This window comes from Cygnus atratus, chromosome 16 (assembly GCF_013377495.2).
Source record: "Cygnus atratus isolate AKBS03 ecotype Queensland, Australia chromosome 16, CAtr_DNAZoo_HiC_assembly, whole genome shotgun sequence".
NCBI lineage: Eukaryota > Metazoa > Chordata > Aves > Anseriformes > Anatidae > Cygnus > Cygnus atratus.
This window is the reverse complement of record NC_066377.1, coordinates 2,500,195-2,524,371: the sequence shown is the minus strand read 5'-3', so window position 1 is coordinate 2,524,371 and position 24,177 is coordinate 2,500,195. Positions and strand designations below refer to the sequence as shown.

The window sequence follows — 24,177 nt, the reverse complement described above, 5'->3', positions numbered from 1 at the left end:
GTCCTTGATGACTAAAGTCTGCTAAAGAGTAATATGTAGACAATAAAGTTACATAGAAAACTCTCCTAAAATTGCAATCCCCAACATTTTACGTGCTAATTTAAGTTAGGAACACAGAAGCAAGGGTTTATTATATGGGCTATGTACCTAAATGGCTGGCACTGGGATTTCTTTCATGGACTGAGTGTAGCTGCTGAGCCTCAGCTGTGTCGGGCAGCATGATGGATTAACAGCTGTACACCTGAAATCTCTTGGAGGTCTGGTCTTGTCTGGGCTCCGTGGTTTTCCTCTCTGGCTAGAGGAAGAAACGTTGCTTGGTCCTTACACATCAGGACTTGAGTTATCTCAAAAGCACTGCAAGAGCAAAGGGGGGAAGGAAACTAGCAAAGCTCTTGAGGTTTGGACGCAGACAAGCAGGTGGATCCCTGGGCAATGCTCAGATGACCTTAACGCTAGCACTGGAAGCAAAATCAACTGTCTGCTGCAGGGCTTGGTAGGCCGAGCAGGCCAATGTGCAAGCCAGAGGCAGGAGCTGCTCCCGGCTGAGGCCTGTGCTCAGCGTGGTGCCGTGCTCTGCTCGCAGGGGTGAAGAATGCGGACGAGGCCGAGCTGAAGCAGGTGGCCTCGGAGCCCCTGGAGCTCACGGTGTACAACGTGCTGGATTTCCCCCTGCTCAGCAACCTGGTCAGCAGGCTCACACGGGTCCTGTGCGCCAGGATCAAGGAGAAGAGCAAGGAAAATGCAGGTGAAGTGAAACCTCTCAGCGAGGGCTGAGCTTTCTCCCCCTTGCCAGCCTCATTCTTTGCTAAATCCTCTCTCATACCTATCCATCCATGAGCTCCACCACCTTCTCAGCACCATCTAGCTCTTCTCCTCCCATGCTGATCTCCTTTCTCTGCCCTATTGCTGCCTGAAAATGGGCATGCCACGTCAGCATGTTGGCCATTGTCTTTTACAAGACCCTCTGGATGCAGCTCTTCCAATAACTAGCACTGTAGGGAAGAGGGGGCTTCTGTTCAGTTCCAATTATCCTTTTATGTGATAAATATGTTGTGACCATCTTCTTCCCCAAGTTTCTTGCAACTAACAGGAGGAAGAAAAGGCAAAATGACTAATATTAGGGAGAGTGTACAAAGAAAATAGGAAGAGATAGCAAAATATCTAACCATGATTTTTCCCACCCTTTAATTAATCTCCAAGATATTTTCAAGTTAAAACCAAGCAGTCTATTATTTTTATATATATATATATATATATATATGTATATATATATTGCTGGAGGGTAGCTTGCGTGATGAACAAGAGAGTGAAGAACTACTCCAGATGTTAGCTTATATTTCTCAGGAGGAATATCATGTACATATTTCCATCTCTCTCTGCTCTAAGATTTGCCTAAGGAGAATGAGAGCTAAATTTTCAAGCATACTTTTATTTTAACACTCTGGAGATTCATAGAAATAATTTGATTTGTTCTTATTAATTTGTACTTTGATTTTTTTTTTGAAAATATGTTTTGACATATTTTCACAGATGCAGGTTAGCCTAAAGAAAGATGTGTTGCATTAAAAAAAAAAATATCAAGATAAAGTCTTATATTTAATTTTAACAGACCTTCATAATTGAAAAATCTTCTTTTGAATACAGGCAAAAATACAGATTTCTGTTGAAAAAATATTCCCAGCTCCCAGCAAAATGCACAGCCTGTTCTCTGTGGAGTATTTATGTTCTGGGTGCCCAGTTTTAAAATATTTATTTAACAGCAGTTTGGAACAGTTTCTGTGCTCTGTAGGAAAGGGGACTGCAACTTGATTGGAAAAATGTTACTCATACTTATGAGCTAGGAAGTATGTTTGGTATGAGAAGTCTGAATATGAGAAAGTAATTGTGTTTTTAATTACTAGGTAGCACTGTGAAAGATATCCCCACAGATATGGGTCCCCAGCTGAGCCCAACTGACCTTAAAATATCAGCTGTGACCTCTAAGAGCATGCACTTGACCTGGAGTCCTCCTCTGAGACCACCAAAGAAATACCGGATTGTGTATTACCCATCGAAGGGTGGCACCCCCAAGGAGGTGAGGGGCCTTTTTGGCCATCCGAGGCTGCAATGTCTTCCAGGCAGTGGCTGGGAGTTTAGGTAGATGAGTAGACAGAGAGACGAGGGTAGGAGTGCAGTTATCGTAGGACATCAGCGAAAACCAGAGATGAAATTAAACAAGCACTGAATGCATAAGTAAAAAAGCTGATAGGATGGCAAGACAGAGGAGGAAATGGGATAAACATCATGTTTCTAGAACTACTGCAAACTATGTCAGTGCGGAGTTTTCTCTTGCACAGTGTTATCCCCTCCCTAAAGCATCTGTTTTGACTCAGGACATATGGGAATATAGATTTGTCCAAAGACACTGATTTGTGAAGGATATAAAAATTTGGAAAAGCAAATCCAAATACTTGATGGATTTCCCTTAATAATATACTTTAACTTTTGGTTAGGCCTGATGCGATAAGACAATTGGTCTTGATTAGATTTGTAGGTCCTTTCCAGCTGAACTGTTCCATTCATTTCAGAGCATGTTTAGGGGCTTGTGCTTGGTGTTTGTACAGATCCAATCCTTAGAGGACAGGAAAGTTTACAGCCTCCTATCTTCTCATTTTGGGGAGGGCAAGAAAGCCTCCCCAGAGATACGAGTTGTCAGAAAATTCGGAGGGCAATCAGACTTCATGTTTCTGGGCACAGGTGTGCTACAGAGAAACCATGCTAGCCAAGGAAGGCTGTTCTTTTGCTAGAGGGCAGCTGACACATCCCTGTCCTGACAGCCCTCCTTTGTGCTTTCAGGTGATTTTAGATGGAGCAGTCTCCTCTCTGAGGCTTTCCAACTTGACCTCGCACACGGAGTATCTGGTGTCGGTGTTTCCTATTTATGACACCGCTGTTGGGGATGGGCTGAGAGGCGTCACCTTCACACGTAGGTCGTGAGTAGGGAGGATTATTCCAACGCATGGTTGTGATGGGTGAGCAAAGCTCTCTTTGCAACCACCTCACTCTGGAGCCTGGCATTGTATTTCCCCTCCTCCCTCAAGTTCAGATGGTCCATCTACAGCTATCTCCATCCTTGGAGATGTTCAGAGCTTGACTGGACAAGGCCCTGAGCATCCTTTTGTAATCTGGCCCTGCTTTGAGCAGCAGAGTTGGGCCAGAGACCTTCAGGGGTCCCTTTCCACCCCTCTGGTGTCATTCTGCACCACCATTCACCACCACTGTGCTCAGCTCACCCTGTCACGGCAGTAACACACCATGCTAAAAATGTCTTGCAACACCTTGCCCCTTTGCTATCGCTGGGCTGCAGATGAATTAACCCTATTCCTTGCAAAGCGATCATCCCACTGTGTTTGACATGGGATGGATGTCCACCAGTTTGCAGTAGCTGTTGCAAACCCAGCTCTCCTGTGGGGTTTGAGCTGTCTCAGACCTCACACACTGAAGTTGTCCTTTTCTTTTCCCCCAGTGCCTCTGTCTTCCCCCCGCTCCCTGCGCGTCTCTGAGCTGAGCCACAACAGTATGAGGCTGAGCTGGAAGGCAGCCCCAGGAGCCACGCAGTACCTGGTGCTCTGCTCTGCAGCCCCTGATGGAGCAGAGGACTATACGATGGAGGTAGGGCTCATGAGAATAACGATACTGGTTTTGCTCTGCCTGGACTCTTCTCAGTTACTTTAGGCCAAAATGAAACCCTGCCTCTATGTGGGATTTAAGTAGTGACCGTTTTATATAGAGCAGATCTGAAACACAGAAATCTTTGGGACTTCAGGGACAGAGCTCATATCTTTTCAGCTTCCAGAGTAATTTCTGTATCCTCAAGGCTATACAGAAATGCCTTTGTTTTGTTTATTTTAAAATGTTAATTGAAAATTTGTTAGGGCAATTTTCACTGACCTTCTGAGGGAGAACTATGACACCATATAAAAGCAAAACAGTGCTCAAAGAGTGGAAAATCCTTGAACACTTCTAAGGTCCCTTTGTCATGTTGCATTTTAATAAGTTGTCTGCAGTACCTGTACAAACGTGCATCACCTGTTTGACTCAGATTCCCCTCCTGATGGCACAGTAATAGCTGAAATTAAGGCTTGTACTCTGCTTTAAATGTACAATTGCATTTTTTAAAACTTTCAGAACATTTGAGTGGAAAACAACATTTAAAATGTTATTTGAGCATATAGAACACTTCTGCAGTTACCTACCTATGGGATGTCTGATAAACCAACATTAAAATGTTCCTAGCCTTTTATAAATCTGTGCAGACTCCTGTAAGTCCCCAAGGTGGATTTCTGCAGCGAGCAGGCTGTGGCTGTGCTGTGTTAGCGGCAGGTGGCAGCAACCCAGCCGCTATCGCCCTGCTTGCAGCAGGCAGCTCTTCTGCAAGCCTGGCTTTCCAGGCCCCTGAGGAAAATGGGATTCTCGTCTCTCACTTGAAACCTCAACTTCTTTGCTCCACTTCCATCCTCTCTCACTGTGTGTGACTCAGGGATGTTGGTACCTCAGTGTCTTCTGGGCTGTGCTCTGTCCTGAGGGGTGTCACTGCAGGATGTCTACAAACAGAGAGATCTGTGCTAGCTTCCTGCTATGTTGCCTTCCTTCTGGGGGAGACTTTCACTAAGAATAGGGGTTTGTGATACTCCAAGCTTAATATTTTCAGTGATGAAAGCTGCTCTGCTTCCTACTTTCCAGTTCATTCTGATTTAGTGAATTTCCCAGGAAAATCACAGTGAGATTTTTCCTTAGAAGCAATGAATCACTTTCTGCTCACTGCAGATAACTCCAGATCCACCCAAAACAATAACACCTCTGTATAAGACATTGATACCTCTGCAGACTATGGTGGGAGAAAGTGATGTGAACCCCAGATGTGCTTGGTGTCCCTTGGGAAGGGAAGCAGAGATGCCCTGAGCACTGTGAAGCACCTGGCCGAGTGTGCAGGTGTCACTAGTGATACAAAAGGGACCTTGGCCTGTGCCTCTGTAAGGTTTTGCTCTGCTGATGGTATCAGAGGGTGCCCCAGAACTGAAGGGTGCCCCAAGGCGGCTCTCTGTTGGCAGGTGAAGGTGGCCCAGCCTGAGGTCCTGCTGGATGGGCTGTCGCCCAGCACGGAGTACTCTGTTGCTGTGTATGCGATGTATGGGGAAGATGCAAGCGATCCTGCCAGCATCCAGGAAACCACCTGTAAGTTTAAGCTGTTATTAAATTGTTCAAACAGGATAAATTTGTTAGATGAGGTGCTTGTCGTATTGGGCATGTGGCTTGTATGTAAACCCTGCCTTATATTAAGCAAATATCAGTCCCTGCGGGGACCTTTAATCCCTTGGCGAGCTGTGAAAAGGAGTGATTTTCCCCTGGTAAAAGAGGACTCCTGAAAGAGCTGTTCCCTGAGGTCTTTTTTTGGGGGGGGAGAAAAGGGGAATTACTTGGTTGTTTCTCCACCTAAAGCCCAGGTAGTCTTTCACGACACCCCAGAGGCACCTACGGCAGTGACATGAAGAGAGTATTTTCCTCCGTGGTGAAAGAGTTTTTTAGTTCAAGGTGGAGTCCTCTCAGCGCAGCAGGAGGCAACCAGCGGGGTTGCCTTTGTGCAGCCTTTGAAACCCTGGGGTGCCTTCACCAACTGTTGTTGCAGTGCCCTTGAGTCCCCCCCGATACCTGAGCTTCTCCGAGCTCAGCCATGCGTCCGTCCGCGTCAGCTGGGAGGCGGCATCTCGGGCGGTGAAGGCCCACCATGTCACCTACGAGGCGAGCGGAGGGAGCAACACTGGGGAGGAGGTGAGTCCCTGAGGTGGGAGGCCAGACACTGCCCTCTTCTCAGGGAGCACTGTCTGGTGGCAGGATTTTAACTCTGAAATGGGTGTTTTTGAGGCAGTTGCCAGCTGTGTGCCCTCTGCAGCCTCTTCCACGCTTCTCTCCTAACTCCTCCTCCTCCTCCTTCACAGGTTGAGGTTCCTGGCACTGCAACATCCACAGTCCTGAGGCCTTTGTCCTCCCTTACCCAGTACTTCATCAGTGTCAGGTCCACGTATGATGAAGGCGACTCCTTTCCGATTACCAGCAACATTACCACCTGTAAGTAGGGAATGGAAATGGTTTTTGTCCTTGTGGTAAAAGATGGCAAAATTGGCTAGCGAGTGTGTGTAAACTGGGATGTTTTGAAGACTTGGTCCCAGCACGTTATGACCCAAAGCCTTGCACAAAACCCAAATGTCTGTTATTCTTTGTGTGGTACATGCCCAGCTCTGTTATGTTTAATATGGAGCAGAAGGAATAAAAGGAGGAAGCAAATAAGGAAAAAGCACTGTGTATTGCTAACTTCCGTGTCCTTGGGAGCCTTCTCCTCTTTACAGTACCAGAGTGACACGTCCTCTCCACAAATGAAATAATCCTCCTTAATTAGGGCTTTAAAAGTGATTTACCCTCTCTGTCCTGATGGCTGTTGTCATTTGGGTCTGAAGAAGTGAAAGACAGGCTGGGTTCGGACATCTGCTTGGTTGTTGTGTTGCTCCCCGACCACCTGCTTCCCACCTTGGCTCTGATGAGGCGCTGTCAGCGCTTCAGCCCCATTTCCTTCTGAATCCCTCAGTAAAGGTCCCCCCACCGCGGGCGCTGAAGGTGACCGAGCTCTCTGGGAACAGCCTCCGACTGCAGTGGGAAGCCGTCGCTGCCTCCGACGTGGTTGTCTATCAGATCAAATGGAGCGCAGCCGGTGGGGAGAAGCCTCAGGAGGTATGGACCTGTGCACAGCTGGGGAGGATGGACTGGACTTGGGTCTGCCTGATGGCTCTGCGCTCACCTGCAGGAGTGTCAGGGAGAGATGCAAATCTTTTCGGGTTAATGGGCTCAGGAAATTCAGCAGATCACCACCACTGCCTATGCAGTAAAGACAGGGTCTCGCCTGGGCCCGGCTCTGTGCGGTGCAGTTGTCACCTTGAGCGCTGGAAGCAGGAGGGACAGCAGGGTGGCAGGGTTGGAGTCCTCCAGGCTCTTTGAAGATTGCAGAATTGTTCTGGAAAAAACCTCAAGGATGAAATTCAATAGGGACAAGCAGAAAGTATTAAGCTTAGACAGGAATAATTAACTACAGGTATACAGGATGTCGAATAAATCGCTAAGAAGCAATTCTGTAGAAAAAGGTCTGGGGTTGCAGAAAATCACCAGCCCACAATGTCAAGTTGTTGTGGAGAAGACAAAGATAATACTCAAGTATTTATAGGGGTGATAAGCAGTGACTGCTTTTGGGATACTGCTCCTCAAGAAGGATGAGGTCCAACTGAGGAGCTTATGGAGGAAAATGACCAGGTCCAGAGCTTATGCAGCAGGGGAGGGGATGAACCAGGTGGCCTCTTTCATCTCAAGCCCTTATTTTCAGTATGAGTGCAAACAGCAGTTGAAGTGGATCAAATATGCATGAGTCTCCCATAAAAGGCTTCACATTTGGGCTGGAATAGGGGTATACTGGTACTTGTGTCCCCAATACAGCTAAAAGATGGAAGCTGAGCAGATGGATTTTGTGCTCGTGGCAGGTTGACTATCTTGTATCAGAGCACTGTGCTGTGGTACTGGTATAGCTGTTAAATATAACTGGCCAGCAATGCATGGGCATCTATTCTGCATTAATTAAGGCTGGAACTTTGCCTTTGCTTAGATTTGTACAACCCACAAGAGTTGACTTTGTCCCCAAAGCCCTGTGCTAACTCATTTGTGCCTACAGGCAGTCTGTGAGCCAGACCTTCAGGTGGTATGAACTAGACTGGGGAAGCCTGGGGATTCAAATGACTCATTTCTTGCCCTGCTGTAGCTCTCCGTCGCTGGAAATGTGGCAACTGCCATCCTGCCAGGCTTGCAGAAGAACACAGACTACAAAATATCCATCTGGGCCTACTACAAAGATGGTGCTCGAAGTGACACGGTTTCTGTTCAGCACAGGACCAGTAAGTGATCAGTGCTTGGTATCCACAGCCCAGGGGTAACAACGAGGGCATGGGATGCCTCAGATCCAAGCACAGACCGTCAGCTCAGGTCTGTTCTTCTGCAGCTCTTAAAACCCAAACCTGAATGTCTAAAAGTGGCTAGAGATATTTGGGTTCCCATCTTAGCATTCTGAATTTCTCCTGAGGAAAAATAGGCTGGGCAAGCATGAGCTGGCTGATGCATTACTTTCCCCTTCTGTATGGTGTATTGATGCAAATGCATTGGCTTTCTGTAGGGTGCTCAGCTGAATGTGCTGCCATGCTGCCTAATGAATGTTTCCTGTTAGTAAAATATTGTCTGCTAAGGAGGGTGAGGATTTCTTTAACTACATCGTTGCTGAGCTGTGCATCATCTGAGGGCACTTAAAGAATGAGAGAGAATCCTGCAGGCAGACTCTGCATGGAAGCATTATCTAAATCTCACTTTGTACAGGCTGGATATGAGGGTTAAAAAGTGGTGTTCCCAGAGGTCCTCTTAATTAATATTGCCAGTAAAATGGCTTTGTTGGCAGTGAATGGAATACAATTCATTCAGCAGCAGCAGTTCTCTCCTTCATCTCTCAGCTCTCAACCTCTTTTGCAGAATAAAGTCTTTTAGCCTGGTGTTGAGCTGATGAAGCTCAGAGTAAATGGCAATACTGGAATAAGAAGCTCAGGTTTTATTAAAAATGAATAACAATAGCATTTGTTTACAGAAAGCTAACCTCAGGCAAGTACCTGGGAGCTGCATGTCAACAAGAAAAAAATAATAATGAAAGCATCCCACAGCCCTATAAGAAAAAAGGGAATATTAGAGCTGTTTAGAGGCTTCAGAAAAGCGAATGACTATTTTAAAGCATAAATTGCAAAATGTTAAAGGAGCTGCCTCAACCCACTGCAAATGCCATGTGATGGTGCTCTTCTAAGAGTATTTGGGCAAGCAGTCCTTGCTTGGACCCAAGAGTGAGCAGCCCGGGATTCCTCCTGTGGAGGAGCAGGGTGCAGAGGCTCAGGAGGCAAGTGAAAGCGCAGATGGTGTCCTCTGTGCCAGAGATGCTTCCTTCCTCCTGGGCAGCTTCAGGAGCTGACCTTTCCCCTGGCTGTCAGATCCATGCCATCAGATTCTGCAGGGCCTGGGGGCTTTCCAGAATAAACCCGACTTGGAAGAGTTTACTTAACTTTCCTTTTGTTCACTTAAACAGAGCCTTCACTTACGTCAGCTGAATGAAATAGCCAATGCAGACAGCAAAGATGCAGAGGTATAGCACAGCACTAATAATAGCGCCGTTGAAGTGACTTTTCCTCCCACACTTGTTTTCTTCCCTGCTTTACCTTGTGGTGATGCACAGCAACAGCCTCCAGCCTGATTCAGCTCCCAGCAAAACTTGGTTCAGCTTCAGGAAAAGTAGGCTCGTTTTGTCCAGAAAAAGGGAAGGAGGATCAATGAAGATGCAAATAATCTTCGTTCAACATGTGCTCTAAGGTCACCTCAGACTTTGCTGGGTGGGCAGAAGAGCTTGTTTGCACTGCAGGTAAAACTGCAGAATGGAAACTTCATAGCCTGGGTGTGTGTCCTTGGCTGTCTTTAGGCCTCACCCATCATTTTTAGTCTCTTCTGGAGAAAAAAAAAAAAGCTGCTTTTTCTCTTTCCAAGACTTCTTTGTCTTCATATCAGTGTGGGTTTAAGGCCAGAGGTTTGTACACACCAAGAAACTGCTTGGAAACAAACTCCTGGAGTAGGTGACCCCATGCTCTCGAGTCCCGTGTTTGAGCAGCAGATGGATTTAACCCCCCCTGTCTTTCCCTTACTGACCCCCAGCCCCTGCCCAGAGAAATCCCTCCAGCATAATAGCCTCTGTTGCCAGATCCAGTTTGCTACACAGCGGGACCCCAGGGAAAGAAATGCATTTACATAATTAAAAGCTGTTCAGCTTTCATCTCTGGCAAACCCTGTTCTTGATGACCGTGTCTCAGCCCATCACCCATTTGGGATACATCCACACATCATGGTGCAGGGCCAGGAAAAGGGGAGTAGCTCAGGCTTTGTACCCTCCCCAAGGCTGTGGGTGGTGGTGTGAGAAGTGCTACGCAAAAGTGCTGTGTGCTGGATGCTTTGTGTATTTTTTATTTTTTTTAGAATGATTTTAAAACAAAGGAAAAGCTGAGAAATAGTAGAAATGATGATACATGAGCTTTGATCCAGGCTTAACCAGCAATCAAGCTATTTATACACTGTTTCCAGATCTTTGCTGAAATGGTCTTTGTGGAGGGTATTCTTTGGTGTTAGTCCATGATACATACAAAGGATCTCTTTTCCTCATGTTTCCAGAACTCTTCTCCCCATCAAAGATTTATTTATTTATATTCTTTTTCTGGTCCTAGGCTTTGAATTTCTGAATGCCTGAGCTGTACCATGTTGTACTCAGGCAATCCTCATCCCTCCAGGCTCTGTTTCCTCCCCTGCCTGATCCCTGAGGTGACTGCTTCTGCTTCAAGCCCTGGTCAGCAGCAGAGCACAGAAACATTCAGGAAGGGGCCTGGAAGCATGTCAGGCTGACCCCATTTACATGCATCGCTACCAGACTTTCATGCTGCTCACCTTTAATCCCCTGCAGATTCCCGGAGCCCGCCCACCAACCTCTTCATCGACTCCGAGAGCCCCACCAGCCTCCAGGTCCATTGGAAGCCCCCCGAGGGCCGCGTACAGCACTACAAAATCACCTACAGCCCCGTTTCTGATACCGGCGCCCAGCAAACAGTAAGACTCTAGCTCCTTTGCAGGGGACAGGCACCAGAGCAGAGGGACATGGGGACAATTTCACACCCAAGGGAGCCCTGCTCACTCCAGTAGGATGTGCCCTAAGGATAAGTGGTTTGCAGGAGTACAAACCCAAATCTCTTCCCTTTAATTGCTGGCATGTTGTTTTGTGAAGAAGACTTCCAGGCTTCCTAGTGATTGTGTTATTTTTTGTCCATCAAAACTGCTAATAACACGGCTTTCTCCACATGGACCGGGGAGGGGGGTGTGTGTGGAATTTTCCGAGTGTTAAAGGATAAGTCTAGTGCCCCTCTCACTTGGGGATGCTATACATGAACCTTTTAAAATGTACGTTTGCTACTCTGACCCAGACAGGTTACCATGTTATAAGGATCTTTTGACCCATCTGCAGGGGGAATATTGGGGTATTTACACAGGGAAATGCTCTTCCCACGGACACGACTGGTCTGATGGCAATGCATAGTCAAGCTTCTTTGTTTTACTTTTACCATTGCCTGAACAAAGTGGGGATGATGCCCTGAGCATGTCTGTTCTAGGACTCACTGCTAGAAACCCTCAGTGTAATCCCAGGGTGTGAATAAGTTGTAATGGGAAGCCGGCCCAAATGCTGAGCTCTTTTTTCCACTCTATTGTAGATCATGGCTTCTGGGAAAAGCAGCAGCGTGACCTTGCAGTCGCTGCTGCCTGACCGAGCCTACAAGGTGATCGTTTCGGCTGTCCACTACACAGGAGAGAGCGAGAGCATGTCTGCAACGGGTCGGACAGGTGAGTGAACCCATCAACATGTGCATCTTCATTGCCTTTCTTCCATCAGACCTGAGGTAATCTCTACAGCGACAGCAATGTCCTCACACTGGGCTGTGGTTAGGGCCAGGGTTTTGCTCAGCAGGGCACACTGCTAACCTGGAAAAGGGAAAATCCTGCCCCAGTTTCTGCTCTCCTCCCATGCTTTATTTGTAATTCAGGGATGAGCGAGAAGGGCTGGTGGCCATGCAGATCCTGAGCCAAGCATCACGGTTCTGAACAACAAAGCTCATGTGTACGTTGCTTTCTCTTTCAGCTCCTGTGATGTCTAAACTGCCTTCAATACGAGGATTCGTCCCATCTAAAACAGAGGGTAAATCACCTATAAAGGCTGGCTTTGCTATTTTATTTATTTATTTATTTTCCTGGAACACATCACACAGCATGGGTCCTTCAGGACAGGCAGGAGCTGGTATGGCACTTCTTGACAGACACCCCTGGGGACTGTGAATCAGTCCAAGGAGAGATTGGAACCACATAACCTTAAAAGCAGGCTCACCCAGTAAAGAAACTGATAGAGTATTTAAAGGATTTCTGCATGACTTGACCAAAATGGAGCAAGGAGAATGATGACATGTTTTAAATTAAAGTTCCTTGTGAAGTCCCTTATTAAATTTAATGAGCATATGTTCTCCTCGTTGATATAAAGCAAACTATGAAGTGGACTAGTTGTTGAATTAACAAGGTTATAAAAAGCTCTTAAGAAGGAAATGTTGGAATACAGATATTGTGGCATTAATGCTTTTTCCTGTCTACTTGAAATGATTCTAAACAAAACCGCAGCTTTAAAATTTACTGAGGGAAGCCAAGAAGGGAGAATGAAGCAGATTAGATGAGTAAATTTTAGTTTGTACCCAACAAAGAAAATATCAGACTTGGTTTTCAAGTGGCTTATTGAGGAACTGTGCAGGTGTTCAGATCACAGAGGGAAAATGCTGTGAACTTTCAAGTAGAAAACAATTATCCCCTAATGTTGGTGTAGAATTTATTATAGCATGCATGGCTATGATCACTGAAAAGACCACAGGAGAAATACTAAATTGTGTAATTTATAACATAATTACTCTTTGAAGAAGTGGAGATGATATGTAATAATTTTGGCAAGTATGTTGGACGTGCAGTAAAAGACTCAAACATTGATATATAACCAAGTTACTGAGAGAAATAGTCTGACATGGTGCAGGAGTGGATGATTGTTGTACAGTGACTGCATTTGGCTGGGATTTGGGGAGAAAAACAAAAAACAAAGAGAACAACAAGACAGCAGGAATCCTAGGCTGGGAGTCAAGGAAAAATCTTCAAAGCAGAAGTGCACGCTATCAGTGCCAGGGTTCCTTTACCCTGACTCTGATACGCTTTTTCTGAGCCGAGCATTGCCAGATCAAAGAGCTGTGAGCAACCCAAGTGCTGGAGGGAGGTGAAGACCCTCAGGGCACCAGCGAGACGGACACTGGGGTCTGGGCAAGGGTCAGAAGGAGCTCCCTGACCCCCAGGCAAGGCAGTCAGATACCTGGTGAATGGGCAAGACCACAACCTGTTTATATGAGTTTGGAGGGAAACTTATTTTCTTCACCTTGCTTCAATTCTGAGCAATGGTTTGCATTTGGAAAGCTGTTTGGTTTCTGTAAGGAGGAGGAAAAGAGCAGATGTGTGGCTTGTAGACCTGGGATCGTCCTGCATGCAGGACATTGCTCCACAACCAGGGGTTGTTCAAGTTCAAACAGGTTGTTTTGAGACTTAAGCTTCAGTAACTGATTTCTTAATGTTTCTATAGATCCCTTTAATAGATTTATACTCAATTCTATAGGAATTATGTTACATGTATGCAAACGTATGTGTTTGGTCAGATAATGGAGGTCTTGGGATCTTGTTAGCCTTTGTGTTTTAACTCTTGGATTCAGCAGTCCCATGACCATCAAAGTCATTGCTTTATTTTCCCTTTCTTTTTGTGTATGACTTGATTATGAATAATCACATTGAACCTCCAGTGGACTTAGGAAGCTCATGTGCCATGGGGAGGATGGGACACCACCTTTACATTTTTAGATCTTTTAAACAAAATTAGGTATGGACAATTGGAAGCCTTGCATTTCTGATTAGGTGTGAAATGACATGGATGTAAAAATAGCAATATAAAGGTTATAATGAAGCCTCAGTATAATGATCTGCTAGATTCTATTATACAGATGGCCTAGAAAATCACTTATGAAATAACCCATCTTGTCAAGTGTCCTTGATTTTCAGGGATGTTTCTCATTTTGCATCAAGCATTCCCTTTGTCCCAGCTCCATCTGGCATCCATGGCCTGGGATTTAAATGGCAGCAGATAACTGAAAGTAGCATTCGTGCACTGGTTTCTAAAACGCTCCCTTACCCGAACCGTTTACGTGGAGAGTGCTCGTAACCGTGGTGCCTCACGTTACAGCCTGTTTTCCCCAGCATCCTCAGATTTTGCTTTCTGTGGCATATTAGAGGATTTACCAAGTGAGTTTCTGAAAGGGGACCTGCAAAACTTTGCCAGAACTCTTCATGTTTCTCAAGCATGAAGAAGAGCAAAAAACTTGGCATACTATAAGGATCCATGTAATTGGAGTGTGCGACGACACAAAGCCATGTCTTATACCATGTCAAAGTGCATGTGCAGCACTGCATCTTTCCTCCCTTCCTGGCTGCTATTAAAGCAAACAAACAGAAAGCAGGTTGATGCTTGAATTTTTACTAAGTGTATTTTGAATTTCAGGTATAAAATTTGGAACTGAAGATATGTTTCTTTATTTTACAGCATCGCTAATATGCATGTTTAAGTAAAAGAACTATTAAAAAATGTGTTTTGATGTCTGTTTTTAAAAAGAAGCTTGCAGAACATAATGCTCCCTTTTATTTCATATTGCAAGGTGCTAGGTGTTTTAGTCAAAAGAAAGTGATCACGAAGATGTTTGATGATGAAAGACGATCTTTTTATTTGTTGTGATGGACAAGACAAGGAAGAACCTTTCTGTCTGCATAAACATAAATTTAGTACCTGTCTCCATATATATATATATACATATATATATAAAGGTTCAAGACCAGACTGTAAATTAAGTTGTGTAATATTATAATATTCACTGTTTTTTGCTGTGTTTTCCATTGCTCAGCCCAGAGGAATTGTTTGTTTTGCTTTAGTAATCCCCTACTATCTTTTTTTCCCTAATTTTTTTCCCTTTTATTTTCTTCCCACAGCCTGCCCCACCATCAGCTCTGCTGCGGGTTCCATACGAGGTATGGTATCGCACCAAGCCTACATGGTGCTGGGCTGTGAGGGTGCAAACAATATCTGGTCTTGCTTTTTGAGAAATAGGCAATAGCTAATCGGGGAGGGGGGGGAATGGTTTTCCTGCCCTGAGGGAAAGGGGAGAAGTCTGAGAACGAAACAGGAAAACAGTCTTTATCAGGTAAGACCTGACACCCTTCAAATGGTGACAGTGAAGACCACTTTTCAAGCTGAGGGCCAGGAAAGAGAAAGATACTGCCCCAGTCTGAATGGCTGGATTATATTTATAGAATATGGAAGATGTGGGTTAAATCCCTGCTCTGCCAGGGACTTGACCCTTGTTCTCATCTGCATCCAGGGTGATTGCTCTTCCCATCAGGGTTTGGCTATTATTTCATGAGTCTGTCTTTCCTGCTCAAACGATCTGGCTATATATGAATAATTATTATTCATTGGGTGCAAGACAGAATTAATGTGTTGCTTAAGGCTTGTACCTGAGGCATGGGACAGCCTGCTCATTTCCTTGCTCTAGTGAACACACAAAGTTAAATGTATGCAGTGGGGTGGGACCAAAAGGGGTAGAGAGCAAAAAGAAATTGCTGAAATCATTACATGGCAGATTCACAATATATTAATATGGTTATGTTGCAATATGATTATAATTGTGAATTGAGTTTTGTTTTGCATCTTTACACTACTGTGTTTCATGCATGTTTTAATGCAACTCTAGTGCCGTGAGACCTGTATCAGAAATAAATGGCTCAAGTTTATTTATTTTAGAAAACACCCTAGTAATATTATGGGAAAAAAGTGCCCCCTGGACCAACTTCCAAAAACAAAATAACTCAAACCAAGCAACTGCAGGTGACAGTAAATAGAGGAAGGGCGAGGGAATCCAGACTGAAAAGCTCACATTGTAATGAAGTTGTAGCCCTTCCATTTGCTAGAGAATGAGCTATCTCCTTCATCCCACCCTGCTGCAAACTCAGATAAACTAAAAAAAGAATCCCAATTGCAAGATCTTGTCTTACAGAACAGAAAACTGAAATGAGAAAATGACTCAGAGCTTTAATGATGAACCAGGGAAGTGAGATGAAGCTGCTTGAGCTGGAGAGCCGATGTCAGAGATGTCAGGGGAGAACCTCTGTAGGCTGCATAAGGCAGGTCACCCCTGGGTGCCTCATGAAAATAGAGAAATGGAAATGCTCATATTTTAAAGTTCTTTCCCTTTTTCTGTGACTCTTACATATACAGCATTTCAGAGCAGAAATAATTCTCTCTTCCTGCCAGCAATTACTGGACTGGTTCCATGTCTTTTGGAGACAATATTTTTGCATCTATTTGAAATGGAGAATTTTTTTTTAGAGTAATTTCTCACTTGTTTTTCGTTCGGGAGATTTGAAAACAAAATTGTGGCAGTCTCCATCTTTAGTACATCCTTCTCCAAGAGGCAATTACAGCAAATGTATGCAGAGGGTACAGACACAAACTGTTTTCCTTGGCTGCCACTTGTGGAACATGCTCCAGGTTTCTAGTGAGTCTGTTCAGCCTTGCTGATGTCTGCTGCTGTGGCCTTTTCTCCTGTTGCTCCATGCTAGCCAGAAGCTCATTCTACCTGCTCTACCATCACGCTTTTTTTTGGCCACTCTTCTCTAACCACTTATTTTTCCGCTTTTCTTTGTCTGTTCCAGGGTTTGATATGATGGAAGTGTTTGGCTTAGTAGAGAAGGAATATTCCTCTGTTAAAGGCGTAGCCATGGAGCCATTCATATTCAGCGGATCCCGCACCTTCACGCTGTTCAGGGACACTCAGCTCACCCAGAGGACCAGGTGGGAGCAGAGCTGCAACCAGCATTGTGCTTGCTGTTGGGTTCATGCATACACATTAGCTGTGCTCACGGCAAGGGGAGATCACTGATCTGTGTATGAATGATGAAGCCCCACCGGCAACTTCAAAATTAAATTGTAAAGATGATGAGCTAAACTTTTCATTGTCTGAAAAGAATGTCATATGTTTCTCCTCAATACATGAAGAAATTAACCTTGGACTTGCCTCAAGATGGGTATGGGATACATCCTGCAGACGTTAAGAGGACACAACATGGGTATTCATTATTCATTTTTGTGCAGCCAAAAATTTTCACATGTGGAGGGTTTTCCGTTTTACAGAATCACTTATTTTGCAGTGTTAGTTGCTGCGATGGACATAAGGCTTGTGTCGTGTACAGGCACTGCACAGTTCTTTAGGCATTCTGCGCAGAGCCACGCACACTTCAGTGATGGCATTTTGAGGTCAAGTTTTCATCTTCAGTCCCTCCTCCCAGCATCTCTGATTTGCAGACAGAGCTTTGCTTTAGAAGATATTTGTCTCCTGGCTGCTCTCAGTAGCTTGATCTTTACTGATGAGAAGGAATAACCACCGAGGGTTGTGGCTTGACCCTGTTTGCTGTGTACGAGGCTTCTCGGCAGGGTCCCAGGGGCCAGGCAGCTCCCATGACCTCACTCATTTTTAATGATAATAAATCAGGAATGATCTGACTCTTGACATTCAGTGCTACTTTGTTTAAAGCCTAATTACTGAGGCACTGGCTCAGCCTAATCTTAGTTAAAGAAGCAAAGCTTCTTAGAGTACACAGAATGGGGGAGATTCAGAGGGCTCTTTAGTGTAAATACTTTGGAAAATCATGGGCAAATGCTTTTCTTCAGCTAGTACGTATGCCTCTCCAAGGATATTACACCGTCAGAAATAGAGGGAGAATAAGAAGCTGACATTACTTATGAATCAGTCCTGAAAAGATGCTTGATGAGTTGTGTATATGCCCATGCAAATGCATCTTGTTTCAGATTACAGATGTATTTCAGGCATAACCAATCTGACCTTCTTCGCCTCCCTGCATCCTCCCCCTGCAGTTCTGCCCAGCGCTCCCTGACGAGCTTGGCAGCGGCTGCAGACGAAGCCAGGCCCTGCCAGCAGCTGCTGATGGGCTTTGCTGCATGCTCAGAAGTTCCAGAGCTGAGCCCAAATTTTGCAGCTGGGACATGGGGAGCAGACGGCTCTTTCTGGGGGCTCTGTGCTTATCCTTCCAGGGCATTTCTATTGATTTCTGATCAGACTTAAAATTTTACCCCATGGTACACGATAACCCTTCTTCCTTCATTTTGAAGAGGATGCTTGGGCAAGAGTTTTGGAGCTTGACAGGTTGTCTGATCTCTTGTAAACTCTATTTTGACAAGCATTAAATCTGCACTTGCTGTGTCTTTGGCGCTCCCTGGGGCAGCTCTGGCAGTGATGGACTGACACCGACTGTTCCACCTGGGTCTCCCCGTGGCACCAGGGGAAGCTCCTCGAGGACCTCACATCGTGTGCTCAGGCTTTGACAGCCTGAGAGGGGTGCACAAAATAGGGCCAGGCTCTCTTGTTGCATATCACGTTCCAGTCCCATGGCTGAAGCTTTTCCAAGCTGTCCAAAGAAACGTGACAGGTGAACCCTGTCTGAAGGATGTTGTCTGCTGGCTTTTACTGCTTTATGCAACTGATGTTCCCTTGGCTTGTCTCATTTCAGCGACATCCACCTCTTTGCAATCCCACCCGAGCACACCATCAGCTTCCTCCTGCGCCTCCTGCCCGAGACCCCCAAGGAGCCCTTTGCCGTGTGGCAAATAACAGATGAGGACTTCCAGCCCCTCCTCGGTGTTAACCTTGACCGTAAGGTTTCATGTTGAATACGTTAACTCCAGGTATTTGCATATGTTTCTGCAGGCAGCAGAACTCGTTTGGGTATTCACTTGGATATTTGTGGGGTTACGGTTTATTTATTTATTTATTTATTTATTTTTATTTTTTTATACAGCAGCAGTTTTCAGGAAACTTCGTTGTTGCTGTCAACATCACATTTTAAATGCTTCCCTGTGCAATTAAAAGCTGTATTTTCATTCTTATTCTACTTGTAATATATTCTTTATTTTTACCTGTTATCTTTATTTTCCATTGTTTAGAAATATTTGATTATAACATATGAAGTCTTTCACAATGTTTAAGCTTATTTACTTATTTATTGTTCAGTATGTCGGTGAAATCAAATTCTCTTTTAATTCTAAGTTGTTATTTGTCCTATTTTCCCTGTAGCCAGTAAGAAATCCTTGACCTATTTCAACCATGACTACAAGGCTGACTTGCAGGAAGTCTCCTTTGACCAACAGGAAGTGAAGAAGATATTCTATGGGAGCTTTCATAAGGTCCTTATCAAAAAAGGGAGAAATGTAGCTCACTATCTCATTCCTGTCTGAGAGTATTTTGCCATCAATGTGTATTGTGCAAAGTGAGGAGTGATTATAAGTGCTTTGCATCCAGATTGCTAGGGAACCAGCAAACCTATCTGATGTGCTGAAGTTTATGATGGTAAAGAGTTTAGGTTCATCCCATGTGCAAAATGCAATTTTATTGATTGCATTCTTAAAATGCATTGCACATTGACTCATTTTTTAAATGCTAATGGGGATGGGTTAATTATAGCCACACAAAATGGCCATCATTTTTATATGCAATATATGGTAATAACATGAAATGGCATAGGAATAAAATACACAGTGCGTATATTAAATTAATTCCTTGTAAAAGACATACATTTGCCATTTTGGTACTTACTTATATAGCACGTATTTTCATATATGTGCTTTACCAAGGAATCTGTGGAAGAGGTGTCAGAAATGCCTGAGAGGGGGCAGCCAGGGACAGTTTGAGAGCCAAGGGCAGTGATGAGCTCTGTCCAGAGGCAGGAGGGAATGAAGGGTGCTCACAGCAACCTGCAGGTGTATGCTATTTTCGGGTTCATTGGCCACAAAATGTTTATTGTCTCTGCAGATGCTTCCTTTCTCCTAGTCTAGTGTCCATCCACCAGGGCTGCCTGTTGAAGAGGCTGTGACTTCCCATGGGGATGGCTGGCTGGTCCCTTGTTTTTACCAGGACTCTTGCTTAAATTTCCAACTCTGGGAATTGGGTAGAAGGCATTAATGTGTTTAAAAGTCTCCGTGTTGCATTGCTGAAGTCCAACCTGGCTCTTTCCACCCAGGTGCACGTGGCAGTGAGCCGCTTCAAGATCAAACTCTATCTGGACTGTAAGAAAATAGCAGAGAAACCTATCAACACCATTGGCAGCATCTCCACAGCTGGCTTCATCATGCTGGGAAAAGTGACAAGGACCAGAGGGCCCAGGAGTGGGTCAGCATCGGTGAGTCCCAGGAGGGGCACGCTGTGGAAACTGGGGGCTTAAATCTGGAGCTGGCTGGGGTGGACAGATGGAGAGATGTGCAATCTCATGTCGTTCTGGCTCTGAACGCCTCCAAAGGCTGCTGTGATGCAGGACTGTGTCCTGATCCTGCTGATCTCTGTGATTTAATGAGCTTTCCTGGCGCAGTGTTTCTCTTCCTCTCCCCTCCTACCTCTGTTTGAGGTCTGTGAGCGGAGGCAGCAGCGCCAGCAGGTCCCCTGCTCCAATGTTACATCCTCTGGGATGGGGAAGTGCAGACCCTGCCCCAGCAGGCTGCAGCGGACAGGAGGGGCAGGAAATTGCTCCTGAAAGGGAAGGTCGTGGCATCTGTCCCCGCTGAGTGGCACTGGGCAATGCCAGTGACTGAGGGCAACAAGTCCGGAGGGGCCTCGATCTCTGTTGTGCTTGGGCTTGGGTGTCTGCATGCAAATGATGTGAAAACCATCTTCAGGATAGAGGCTCTTTGTCAGCAGCAATTTGAATTAAAACAACCCCAACACTCAGTGCCGGCCTGCAGGCATGCCCTTACAGCGTTGTAGAGCCCTCAGAGAGCCCGCTCCCTATAGGAGGACAGAACAAGGGGAAGTTTGGGCTCACTGCTGTCCCTGTGACAGCCCCGTGCATTGTCCAAAGGCAAAACCAGCCATGTGTGCCATTGCCTGGGAGTCTGTTGCCATATTTACCCTACAAAACACCAATGTTAAATGTGCAGAATTAGGGGGAACTGCTCAGTGGGACTGTAGGAAGGAAGTTACTCATGGCTGTGAAGATTTTTCTCCTTGGTTCTGCTTCTAGCCCTAGGAATCTAGGGGAAAACAGAACATCAGCTGGTCTGCAACTTCCCTTGCTTCAAAGAAAAGAACAGTTTGTCCCATGTGCATCGCCACCTGCCTCCTTCCAAAGAGGGAAGCAGAGGTCTGGGATGTACCAGGGAAAAAGTGGACGTTGGAGTTGCCTGTAAGATATGGGATCAGCTATATAACAAACCTGGGGACAGTGGGATTCAAGCAGTATTTACTTATTTCCTAAATAAGTGTTAGCATTTTAATAAGCAGTTTAGACTGATCACAAGCCTGTCAGACAGCAGCCAAGGGGGCAGGAGTCTGTGCTCTCCCTATCCCTCCTAAATTCTCCTTGCTAATGGCTAGCTAGCGAGGTGTAGCTGACTAACGAACAGCTCCATGCCATCTCTGCTCCCGGTGCTTTTCAAGCCCGGCAAAGCTTCACATCTTCCACAGCCCTGCTGCCCTTGAGAAGACAGTGTCTCATAACTGGTTATTGTGGAACCTTGTTTTATTTAAGATATCTTTAAATGCTGCTCGATCTGTGGGGTTCACCTATCTGTATGCTGTGTGCCACGCTCCCTCAGCTTGCTCGTTGTTAAATGCATGGAGTGGAAGGAAAAACAGACGAGAAATTGTGTTAAGAAAATTAAAAAATCCTCTCTGCCTTTTTTTTTTTGTTGTTGTTGTTGTTTAGCTTTCTGGAGTGCATGCTCCTGCGTTAATCACAATGGGAAGATGTGGCAGTTGTGAGGGATGTGGTGAGAAAGACAGGACAGGGTTCCTGGGAGGGGAACGCATCTCTCCTGGGAGCTGCTGCCATTGTATTCTTATGTCTATTCCCCTGAAGGGAGCGAAGAGAAGTTTGTTTTCACATTGGCAATGCTGACACCCAATTACTTGGGGACCTGCCTGCTGCTGTGGGTTTGTGTGAAAAATCCGAGACTTGGCTTTTGCTGGCGTGAAGCTGCTTGGCGACCGGCTTAGCAGAGACCTGCAGGCTGGTAAATCGCTCAGTGGCCAGGGCTACTACTTATGGTATGGCTTTTGGGGCACGATTACTGTTGGGACTACGTGGCAGAGTCTGTCAAACCATCACTGAAGATTATTTCTAGCACTTGGACATCATGAGGTTTGGGGATGGATCCTGTGTGCCAATGCTACCTTCTTGTCACCTCTCTTTTCTCCCCTCCAGTTCCAGCTGCAGTCTTTGCAGATTGTGTGCAACAGCTTAGGGGCAGAGGAGGACAGATGCTGTGATCTTCCTGCACTGGTAAGACAAGAGGGATGGCTCTGCTAGCTGAGATGAAGCTGGGGATGATGGAACAGTGCCGTGGCACTGGAATGACACTGCAAGTGATATTGGTAGACACAAGAAACAAATCACTTTTTCCTCATTTCTTGGGAATATCAGCAGGATGTGTCTTGGTGGAGTGAACAAAGGTGTCTGCTTCAAAAAGCAAGATGACTCTGAATCCCAAAGCAGTGCACATCCCTCCTGTCCTGAGCCCATCTATGACAGCACCTTGATAATACTAAAGTTCGGCTGCCTGCCCTCAGCCCTCGGGCACAACATCCCCTGCTCTTCCCTTCAAATCCCCAGCACAGAAGGTTGCTTTGTGGGGAGTGTGAATACTTAGCAAGGAGCAAATTATCTTTCTGTAGGTCATGCAAATTTAAGGCAGAGCTGGTTCATATACACATACATGTATATAAAGTCTAAACGTGCAATTTGATAGAAAAATAAGGCACTTGATTTTTTACAAAAATCTCTTTGTGGTAGAGAAAATCTGTGTTTTTCTCCACTGGAAAGATTGAATTTTGAAATACTGAAAATGTTACCTGTCATCCATCCCACTTTTGCTCCATAGCTGTTCATGCCACCTCGGCTTGCTTTCCTTTCAGAGGGACGAGGAGACCTGCCCGACCTTAGCTCCTGCCTGCTCTTGCACTTCTGGCCGCCCGGGCTTGCCAGGACCTCCAGGGCCCCCTGTAAGTTCACCCTTCCATGTGCTCCTCGAAAACAGCATATATTTCATGCACTGGTGTTGCTTTGTGCTGTTCAGGCACCCCAGGCATAAGGATAACATTCCTGGGGCTCAGTGAGGTCTTCATCCCAAGTAAAAGCAGAGAGCAGCTCTTTGCTGCCCAGCACAGACCCCAGAGCTTTGTTTCTCTGTGCTTGTCGCAGCATTTTGGGAGTGCAACAGCTGCACTGGGAGCAGGCTGAGCGTTTCCCCGTGCCACATTAATCCTCTTAGGAGAGGGGGACAGGCCACCCTCAGTGCATGTGCATGCAGAGATTTCGTGGATCACCAGCTCTGAAATTCTTTGTAAATGACAAGACAAAAAGAACAACAAAAAAAAAGGCAAAAGCAACAACAACAAAAAAAAAAACCTTTCCTGTCTGGATTCTCTGTTAAGTGGGAGCCTGATAAGTGTCTGCACTTATGGGCAGCCTAGAGAGAAAGGGGAGACTTGGCAGTCCTGCCTGTCCCCAGGGCTCGCTCTCTTCACAGTGAGCATGACCTCCAAGGAAACGATGAAGAAAACTAGGAAAGTGATAAGTCTTTAAGTATGCAGTGTGTTCCAGGAAACAGTCTAAATAGATGCTAGGAAATGGTTATCAAAATAAAAATATAAATCTGCGTTTTATAAGTTTCAGGGAAACTGTTTTATGTGCGCACAGCAGCCAAAACCTGACAGCCTGCCCAGGGCACCCAATTTTGGCCACTCCAGGTGCTTTTCTTGTGGAAAGCAACCACGAAACCACTTTGGCCTCCTTGCTCATGTGATGAGGCTTTAAATCGCCCCTCACATAGCTGTGGTTTCACTGTGACTTCAGCTCCATGCTTTGCAAAGAACAGCTCCTCGATGCAGAGTAATTACACGCTCATTCCAGTGGAAGTTTAATTACTCAGCACACTCCGCTATTGCAGAGTGCTTCAATATCGTAAGTGCATAATTACCATCTCACATGCCCTGTGGTTTAAACATCTCTGCAGTACGACTCTTTAAAGAGCAGGATTCTTTTAAGCATTAGGGAAAATACAGTTTTGACACACAACCTTATTCTCACACCATCAAGCCCTTGGCAATTTGCTGCGGTTACAAGAGCACTCGCTGCTACATTTAAAACTTTTTGCTCAAAACCAGCAAAGCTGTGTCCCACCTTGTGTGTGTTGCTGTATTTTTTTTTATTTTTTTTTTGACCAGGCCCTGCTGACTTCTGAAATGAGCTTCTGGGTGCTTCTGAAAGCACTTCTTGCAAAGCTGCCTGCTTGTGCTCCTTAATCCAAATCCATTG

General features: G+C 45.5%; 1 protein-coding gene across 1 annotated transcript in view; it reads left to right on the top strand.

Annotated features, from left to right (window-relative positions):
• The window catches only part of COL20A1 (collagen type XX alpha 1 chain), a 41,493-nt gene that overhangs the window by 8,364 nt on the left and 8,952 nt on the right, over positions 1-24,177 (top strand). Inside the window, exons 9-27 of the mRNA XM_035548159.2 lie at positions 584-745; positions 1,902-2,074; positions 2,836-2,965; positions 3,506-3,651; positions 5,091-5,214; positions 5,666-5,808; positions 5,976-6,105; positions 6,620-6,762; positions 7,835-7,967; positions 10,601-10,743; positions 11,400-11,529; positions 11,825-11,881; positions 14,791-14,829; positions 16,513-16,651; positions 18,385-18,527; positions 18,948-19,057; positions 19,891-20,049; positions 22,066-22,143; positions 22,776-22,862. Coding sequence (XP_035404052.1) covers positions 584-745; positions 1,902-2,074; positions 2,836-2,965; positions 3,506-3,651; positions 5,091-5,214; positions 5,666-5,808; positions 5,976-6,105; positions 6,620-6,762; positions 7,835-7,967; positions 10,601-10,743; positions 11,400-11,529; positions 11,825-11,881; positions 14,791-14,829; positions 16,513-16,651; positions 18,385-18,527; positions 18,948-19,057; positions 19,891-20,049; positions 22,066-22,143; positions 22,776-22,862 — 2,369 coding nt within the window. The remainder of the gene's footprint in view (positions 1-583; positions 746-1,901; positions 2,075-2,835; positions 2,966-3,505; positions 3,652-5,090; positions 5,215-5,665; positions 5,809-5,975; positions 6,106-6,619; positions 6,763-7,834; positions 7,968-10,600; positions 10,744-11,399; positions 11,530-11,824; positions 11,882-14,790; positions 14,830-16,512; positions 16,652-18,384; positions 18,528-18,947; positions 19,058-19,890; positions 20,050-22,065; positions 22,144-22,775; positions 22,863-24,177) is intronic.